This window comes from Nanorana parkeri, unplaced genomic scaffold (assembly GCF_000935625.1).
Source record: "Nanorana parkeri isolate BGI_ZX_2015 unplaced genomic scaffold, ASM93562v1 scaffold143, whole genome shotgun sequence".
In the NCBI taxonomy this organism is placed as follows: Eukaryota; Metazoa; Chordata; class Amphibia; order Anura; family Dicroglossidae; genus Nanorana; species Nanorana parkeri.
In genome coordinates, this window is record NW_017306411.1 from 126,064 (window position 1) to 136,001 (window position 9,938).

The 9,938-nt window shown below is 38.7% G+C and overlaps 1 protein-coding gene across 1 annotated transcript in view; it reads left to right on the forward strand.

Moving 5' to 3' along the window:
* Positions 1-9,938, forward strand: part of ST6GAL2 (ST6 beta-galactoside alpha-2,6-sialyltransferase 2) — a 51,551-nt gene that overhangs the window by 20,468 nt on the left and 21,145 nt on the right. The window contains exon 2 of the mRNA XM_018554147.1: positions 3,430-3,527. Coding sequence (XP_018409649.1) covers positions 3,430-3,527 — 98 coding nt within the window. The remainder of the gene's footprint in view (positions 1-3,429; positions 3,528-9,938) is intronic.

Below are 9,938 nucleotides of genomic sequence, written 5' to 3' on the forward strand. Positions count from 1 at the left end.
CAGGAGCTTCTTTGGGGCGTATTTGCCGCGCATATCCATTAGAATACAGCCGGGTAGCCTTCGGAAATCGCGGTAAAAACGCGCGGCACACTCGCATATTCGATACGCCTAGGTGTGAACCCAGCCTTAGGATGGGAATAGAACTGCCCTATTGCAGTCCAAATTCCCCCCCAAAAATAGTTCCTACAGAGAACTTAATGTGACAGAATGATTACATCACTTTCCCCAGATAGCATCCCTTCATCACCTCCCACTAAAGCCCCGTTCACATTGAGCGATTTATCGCGCGGTAATTCCCGCGATATCGCGGCAAATTACTGCGCGATATCGCGCTCCAATGCATTTCAATGGGGCAAAGGGTCCTGCTGTCGCGGGTCGTGTGTCGCTACAGCAGGACCCTTTTTGGAGCGGATTTAGCCGCGATTCAAGCTTGCTCAATGCAAGCTTGAACGCGATGTCGCGCAATATGCAAATCACGTGACAAACGCGCGATTTGCATATCGCGCAGTGGGAACGGGGCCTAATGCTGTAGAACGGACTAGGCAAGATGGCATATGGATAATATGAAATATAAATGAAGCAAAAGATAACACAGATTTGAATAAATACATGCACAACTTGCAATTTCAGAGTGTTTGTATTAAAAAAAAAGATACTTTAGTTCTGATTTGAAATGATCCATTAACATTCATATCATTATTTACTGTAGTAGAAAAACTATAAATTGGAATTCTAGAGGACTGAAAATAACTGCAGATGCTTTGAATCTAAACTGCAGTCTGACAGGTGTAGGCAGTTAATCTAAGTAGATTAAGCTATTTCTTCAGTAATTCATTCCACTGTAATACACATCAACAGCAGGTTTCATTAACCCACTATGAACATTTTTCAGCATTAAATGCAAGCCTCAACCAAATACTATAAATTGGATACTGATATATTGTGATTACGGTAGACTCATTATATATTACTTAATGTTAAATAGATCTCTTAACCCTAATTCCTTTGTGTGTATTTTAGTACACACATTCCTTGGAATTCATAAAGAGTGTCTACGATACGCTTTAGAATTCCCATGTGCATCCGCACGAAAAATGTCGATGCAGAGGCGCACTAAGACTGGAGTGTCCATCCAGTCAATCCGTTCTCAGTGCAGTAAGTAACAGTGAGCCTAATAAAATCACTCGGTCAGTGTTACTGAATACTCTGCCTGGCCACTGTACCTGTCACACAGGCAGGCACAGTTGCCGAGGACTTATGCTGTGGATAGGCCGAGCCTAATGGTGAACTATGAGAGACCTGTTCCCCATCATGCCTGCCTCTTTTGTGATTGACAGCAGGCAGTTGACAGATTCCATAGCCAAGTCAACAGCATCCTTAACAATCGGTGACACTGACTTTGGAGGGAGCCTGATGGGGATGCAGAGGAACTAGTGCCCTATCATGACTGCTCTGCTACTGAATAACAGCAGGCAGTGGGTAGATTCCATAACCAATAGCAGGATGTCTATTGGCTATGGAATCTGCCTACTGCCTGCTGTAAATCACAAGGGAGGTGGACCTGAGGAAGAACTAGTCTTTCAGAGTTCCTGATCAGGTCCATTGTCTCTGTCATTGCTTTCTTAAAGGCTGTCGGCTATGCAGTTGGCAGTGTCTTAGCATCCAGTGACTTATCCCTGACCCCAATCAGCTGCCACCCAGGAGTCCTAGCAACCAAAAATTGGGGACACATTCATGACAGCTTCCCAACACATACATCACCCACTCTTAGCACTGGCATCTCTCTGAATGCCAAATCAAAGTTGATCCTAATTACATTGAGTTTCTTAATCTGTAAATTGGTGGTAATTATTTATGAATCTGTCACAGCTATAGCAACAGGTTCTTAAAGTGTCGGTAATAGCTACCGGAATTGTAACTCACATCTCAGGACAGCAACCGAAACTGTTTTAATGCTTTGATGTGCCTGCGTTCCTGTGCGACCGATGGCATTTCGGCCGTAGGGTGTGGCTATGGTGCCATTCAGTTCAATGGAGCGCCGCGCCCCCTCCTCCTCCACAACATAGTGAGCTGACCGCAATGCGATGTAGTGCCTTCTGGCCAGAATCAGGCCAGAACGCACTGTGTCTGGTGTAAACGAGGCCTAAGACATTGAGAATCAAGGAGTAAAACAAACTGAATGTAAACTAGTGCTGAAACATAATTCTTTATTACGTGGTCTAAATATACTGGAGCTTTATGTCTCATCTCATTTGCTCTGATCAAAAGGTCTTTCATGTGTTTGCTGGATTACTAAGTGTAATAAATAATTTAATGCTGCATTTATCTTTTAGCGTTTGTCCTTTGGTGTATGTATATATTACCTGTATATTAATGTTTTAAGTGTTTGCGTGACATCATGTCTGATGAAAAGAAATACAGATTCTACAAAGCATGCACTGAATTATATAGTTAGCTCATAAAAATATGTTTATTTGGACTTTTCTGCTAACATCTAGGGCTAACAATGGTACAACACATCACAGCTAGAAATCCTATATAGAATACTTGATGCACATTTTGCTGTGGGTGCCTTATCAGTATGAAATGAAGCAGCATTGCCACAATTTGGCTTAATAACCAGTGGCCGGGAAACTGATTACATTTATTTTTTGGGAAGTTTGATAGTCTTTTTTTTCATTTCTTGCTCTGAGCAAACTTCATTCTTCCATGCCTTGTCTGTGTGAGTTAGTGTCAAATAATTCTTGCCTGCTACATTTTAACCAAACTTATGTTGTATGAAATAAAAAAAACCTGCTTTGGGAATCAAGGTATGCAAGTAGAGAAAATAAGCTTCAGGAAGTGGCTGCTTTGTAATCTGATTACATGTGACACTTCTCAAATCATTCTGTATGAGCACATAGACCTGTAGAAGTACATTTGTAACAAGGAAAAAGAATTAGCTCAGGATTTGGAAATTTAAGAGATTTTAGAATAATATTAGTGATACTTAATTAGTATCATATTAGTGATACTTATGTAAGGTATAACTGTGGCCAGGCTGTATAATATTTACATATTTCTATCAAGTGGTAAATGAGCTTGATAAGAATTATTCACTATTAGTCACCTACAGTGACTAATGGGTATTGTATATTCCAAAGTCTGACAGGGTTATTCACAAAATGGTGAAGAGTTTGCAGAAGGCTGGAGAAATGAACAATTTAGGACAACATAGCTGATTCAGCTCACTTTCCAGTTCAGCTATGTTGTCCTAGATTGTTCACTTCTTCTGCCTTCTCCAAACTCTTCTCCCTTTTGTGAATAACCCTTTAAATCTTCCAGTGTTCAGCGTTCAGTGTCATGTATTTTATCAATTTCTTCAGTTTAAATATGCGCTACATATACATTTGCTTTTTACTAACTATACATAATATTTTCTATGTTTAGATGGCCACGATGCAGTGTTGCGATTTAATTCGGCACCAACACACAATTATGAAAAAGATGTCGGAAATAAAACCACCATGCGTATTATAAATTCTCAGGTAAGACACTGATAATGTATCTTTTAATGCATGTCAATGTGTATTTTCCATTCCTGTGTCATACATAGTGGGGGAGAAACATTTAAGAATATAGACTTTTCTTATTTTAGATGTGGTAAAACTAAAGATGCACCGAAATTTCATCCGCTGAACAATTGTGGCCAAAAATGGTACTATGGGCAAAATGCCAGTGGTACCAAAGAGTCGAAAATGCTCTACATCACTTCCTGTTCATTCATGATTGTGGACATAGTAACTGATACTATCTCCTCAGTTTATGAATGGACCAGAGCACTCAGTATAGAGGCTTCCTGTTCATTCATAACAGGGGCTGCAGAAAAAGAGATTCTGTTCTCAATCTTCTTTCTATTTTAAAAGGGAAATATCTGGGAAAGGAAGACAAAATAAAACGATAAAAAGAAAATAATTAAAAAATAATATAATTTTTTTTTAAAGTTTGGAAAAAGAGTCCTTTCCGGTTTTGGCCTGACAAATTATATCATTTTGATTTTGGTCTAAAAATGTATTGGTGCATCCCTAGTTAAAACCCCATGTTACACGTGTGTTAGTGCATTTGCCACTCATTTTTAAGGGCCTGCATAAGCCCAGCTTTGGGGTTAGCCCCCCCACGCCCCACACACACACCTTTGAGTGCTCCTTCACAATCCTGTGGTATGTTTTGCTTTTTTTTTTTTAAATACTTACCTTTTTACAAAGTCTTCAGGCAGATCATATGATGCAGTGTCCTCCCAGCATTGGGTTGTTCTTGGGGATGCAGAGATCGGCACTGACAGTAATGATGTCAGCAGCACTCTCTATATCTTTATACTGTCAAAAAAGAGCACCATAGTGACAATCCCTCAGTGGGCAGGTTCATGACACCCAGCACTCACAGTATCTCCTCAGTCTTCTGGATTGCGGTCAAAAAGAAGTATGGTGGGGGACAACTCAGCATTGAAAGTATTGCAGTTTAAGCTGCTTTTTAAAATGCATGCTGGGGCGTACAGCCGGCTACACTGTTCTGTGCTCAGCACAATTACCAAGCTATTACTGGCTCCCAGTCACTGTTTACAAAAAAGAGCCAGTGAAACGTGCTCCCGATCATGTGACTATTGTGACAGTCAGTCCCGGCATTCAGAACCTCTTAAAGGGACAGTGACAATGGGTTAATGAACAAAACTGCATCACCCAGACATAAACTAGCCACATAGCAACGAATGTGATTTGTACTTAAAATGTATTTTAATGTTATAAACCTCATATATCTTACTTCATGAAAGTCTGAACAAATAAGGGAAAATGTTTTGAAAACACTTCACTGTTGAACATACTGCTTAAAAAAAAGTAAATTACTTTCCAAGTTGCAAAGCAATAATTTGTAGCAACTCTGGGTCTCTTACTTATTAGGAGAGAAATTACTTTTGATCTGAAACAGTGCAGTGAATGTAAATTGTATCTGGTAATTGAAAACCACAGTGAGGATTAAAATGTAATTTAAAAATGCAAATATAACCACCTGCAAAAAAAGTAATTTTTTAATGTTTTGTTATAATTAGTTTTTTAATATAAACCACTGATGGTAATTTTATGTGACATACTGTATATATTATTTTTGTATTGGTATATTGGGGGGGGTCATTTGCATGTTTTTTAATAATTACCAAACAAGGGAATGTGTCGTTTAAAACACCTTGCCTGTACAAAATACAGGCAGTGTCTGCAAAACTTGCATAATTTTCTGAATGATTTTCATTACACACACTAGGTAAATAGTTACAAAAATGCATGTATTAAAAGCACACAAATTTCATAGTTTTGGGATTGGATGGTTTTACAAGATGTTTCTATGCAAATATCTATTTAAAAGTCACAAATAAGGAATGTCAGATATATATCATGTTGAAACTACAGTGACATCCAGTGGTGTACCTATGTCATTTAAATACAAAGCAATGTTGGCAACATGTAGGTGAACTTTGACTCTGAAAATATAAAGTCCCCAACTAGTATTTTGTTAATGCTCCCTTAAGTAGGAGAAATACATCCATGATGTATAAAGAGCCTTTACATAGGGCAGAAATATAAATATTATTAAAGGGTCTCTACAAATTATTTCATTTTGGTGAATATATTTTAGAACCAATAAATTGGCATCTTGTAATTGGGGATCTAAAATGTTATTGCATTACATGTTTTGCTTAGTTTAAGTTATCATTTCTACTGCCACAGTGTGTATACCATTTACAACTGTGATGATTTAAAAGTTTACAATTAGAGGTAAGGATTAGGTTGGGGTAAGGTTTAAGTTTAGGGGTCAGGTTAAGATTCAGGGATTACATTAGATTGTGGGTAAACCCCTAACAATTAACTTATCTTGTTTTCATCCCTGTTTAATGTATGGTTGGAAGCATTTTATTATAGTTACATAGTATTTGGGGTTGAATAAAGACATATGTCCATCAAGTCCAACCCATATCGGTCCACGCATCATCTCATTCTTAGGGATACTGGTATCCCTGGATATTACGGTCCCTCAAGAAATTGTCCAAACGTTTCTTGAACAAATCTACACTCTTGGCTGAAATCACTGCCGATGGCAGTGAGTTCCAGACCTTAACCACTCTTACTGTAAAGAACCCTCTTCGCCCATTGTGCTGGAATTTTTTCTCCACCAACTTTAGGTGGTGGCCTCTAGTCTTTGTAATGGAGTTAATCTCAAACAGTTTGTTGCCAATGTTGCTGTCACCATGGAACATCTTGTACATGAAAATCATATCCCACTAGAAGGCTCTACTGCACGTGGGCCACCCGCGGCATTTCCCTACACACATACTACAGAGCAATAAAGTATTAAACTGAACTAGAGTCAGACTAATCCAGCACGTTATTAATCAGCAGTGGCCATATTGAGTGAGGCAATTTAGATGAATAATGTCCTGGATTAGTCTGACCCTAATTCAGTTTAATATTTATTAAAATCTTTAGTAGGTGTATTTTTGAAATGCCGCGTGTGGCCCACGTGCAGTACAGCCTTCTCGGCCAAGCGTTTTTTTCTTCCTTAGCAGGGGGGGCGGCGACATTAATTTGCATATGAATTAGCCGCGATATTTATATATGAATGGGCCGTGGCTTATTGATATGCAAATCAAAGCGGCCCATTCATATGTAAATATCGCAGCCGTGGCAGGGGGCAGGAACAGCGCCGGCAGCACCGGAGAGAGCACAGAGTAGAGACTAGAGAGAGCTGGGTGAGGAAGTGTTTTTTTTTGGCCTCCCCCACCAGCTCCCTCTAGTGTCTACTGTGTAGTAGTGCCGGCTCTGCTAAGAGCCGGCCATCAGGCATAGCAAACCGGCCCGAACACAATCATTACCTTGATATACATTTTAATGCTAAAGCAAACATGTAGTGATTATGGTATGTCTTGTGCAAGTGCCTGCACATTGGTGTTATTCTATTTGTCTCTTCACTGTGACTGGTACCCTCACCAACAATAAGGCATGGGACATACCAACCACACCAACCATGGATGATATTTACAAGCAATGTTTAATAATATACAACCATACCTCATGAACAACATGAACTTCCAGTCATTCCCTTAAAGATAAAACAGTGCAGCAGCAAACTATCACTCCAAAATGTAGAATAGCCAGGGTCCATCCCAGCCTTTTTACTGCCAGGGTCAATGTGTGAACTAGCACTTCCTCCATACAGTACTGCCTACTTGCCACTCCAATCAGTCCACCATTTCACTGATGGAGGCACTGCCCACTAATATTGAATGATACAGGCAGAGTGTGGGCAGGCCAAACACACGCACTGCCTGACAGAGCCTGCAGGTCAATGTCAGCACTAGTGACGTACCTAGCATATCTAGTACCAAGGGTGGATTTTTTTTTTTTTTTACGCACACACCTCACCATACATCAATGTCAGGGCTTAGTTTGTTAGACAATAGGTGCAAGCACTGCCTCCCTTCCCTAGGCTCGGAGATTAGTAAAACAGAGGAATGGAGGGTGTGGCCAAATAGCACTAGCAGTTGGAGAGTCCTACAGGGCATAATAAAACAGACATGTACAACACTTAGCACAATCATTTTTAAAACCTGATTACATAACTTTTTAGTCTACATTAAAGAATAATTTCGTAAAATAGTAACAGCAACTGTTGAGACATTAAACACTTTGGTCAGAAGTATTGGTGGTCCATGGCTTGCTGTTAAAAAAATTACAGGTTCACAGAGCAAATTTTGCAAAAGAGCCCTTTTAATTAAGCGTAAAATGGTGACAAAGGCCTTAAATGAGAACTATGGGGTTAGGGCTTTTCCCCATAGTTCTCCTTAGGGTAACGGGAGGACACCCTCTTCAGGTATATCAAAAATTTATATAAATAAGTTTATGAACAAAGTTAATCGATCCTAAAGGGTAGGATCACCATGAGGAGATTTCCTTTTTTAATTATATAAAAACACAACTGACGGAACACTGCTGAAAGAGATGTCTCGGATGTGGACCCTCTGATGTATTATCTCTGCATTATTATCTCAGCTGTGGGGTGAGTGCGCACCCCTAAGGGGACAGTTTGGAGACATTGATACACGCTGGTGTGGGGATAAGCCATCTAGTAATCTACCATCTTGAAACAAGTGTTGAAGATTTCACTGGATTCACTTTTTTAATTTATCACCGATCACATTTTTTGTTTTTGTATAAAGAATGAATCACCAGTTGGGATTGTTTTAAGTTGTATTGTCCACGGGCAACATAACCGTACACAAAAGTTTAGATATTATTTGATGCACAGTCTTTCTTTTCACCAGGAGGATATAAGAATATAACAATTGTTTATGTTGTGGCATTTCACAAATATTTTTTCACCGCCATTGGAACACAATAGACTATTTTGTCACTATATATATCAAATCTGCATATTCACTCCACGGAATTCCCTACCCTTTAGGATCGATTAACTTTGTTCATAAACTTATTTATATAAATTTTTGATATACCCGAAGAGGGGATTACACTTTATTCACTTTAATAGCGCTGCACACTCAAAATCTTTTTCATCTTCACAAAACATAGCGCAGCAGCTCTCACATCGCACCCAGTCCAGAAGCGCAGATTTTACATTGTTTCAGAACTATGAGGTGAGTGAAAAGCACTCACCTCATAGTTCTCCTTTAAAGCAATTGATATTAAACAGCAGAGAATATAATGAAGGAAATAACAGTTATGCAAGGAAAAACAAAGCTATAATTTGTTTGGTGCAATTTAGATTCTATTGTTCTATCGAACTATTGTATGCGTTACATAGCAGGCAGTTTTATTATAAATAATTTCAAAATTAACAGTTTTGCAAAACCTCACTAATTAAAGTTTCCTCATTTTCCCTACAATATTCAGATACATACAAGAAAACGGTTCCTTATATTCACTGGTGGTCTAGTGGGGCACTTTGTATAAACAAAATAAATAAATCCACCATCCATCCATCTGTCCAGCAATCCCACGCTGCTCTCTCTTCACATAGTGAATGTCAGAGCGCAATATGGTTTCAAAGCACTATGTAGAGCCAGCACTCCTCTCCCTCTGATACCTGGATGTCTCTTTCGGGAATCAAAATGAGACTGCAGCAGCTCTGATGATTGAGTTTTTGTTCAAATTAAGTTTATTGAAGTGGTGCCCAAAATAACAAACAAGGCAAGTCAATAACATAACCATATCATACATCCATACATTGACACAGAAAATAATAAGGCAATTACAGTTTATATATCCCAAGAAGAATGAAATGAAACAAGAAAGAGGGCACAATTTCTTCACTATATAAAAAAAAAGGGGAAAAAAATAAAATAAGCTCCTCATAGCTCATCATATGTGAAGGGAAAACAACATTTATTAGCAAACCTCCGAAAACCAAAACTAGATTGTATTTATAGTAAATTAAAGTCACAGTCAAGGAGCTGAATATAAAAGGCAGACATGAGGTTGAACAGACCAAATCCTGGAAATGCTGATTATCTTTAATTTTTTTTGTGTTTATTTCAACTTTATTGGAATTTTTAATAGTGTAACATAAGAAAACAGAAATTAAAAGAAAGATAGAAACAGTCCACACAATGCAACGATGTAAGAATATACCAAGTAAATGGCTTTTTAGCCATTGGGAATAGGGGGACAACAAGGAAGTGACAAAACATGAGAAAAAGACGCAAGGACAGCAAGGTATCTTTAAACCTCAACCAGATATTATTGAACCTCTCATTTTGGTCATTATCAATAGCAATAAGTTCTTCCATGTGCATAATATCGTTCAAAGCCTTTAACCATTCCCCCAGTGAGGGGGTACATTGCGATTTTCAGTGGGGGATATATCACCATCCTAGCAGGGCCGTAGATAAAAAAAAT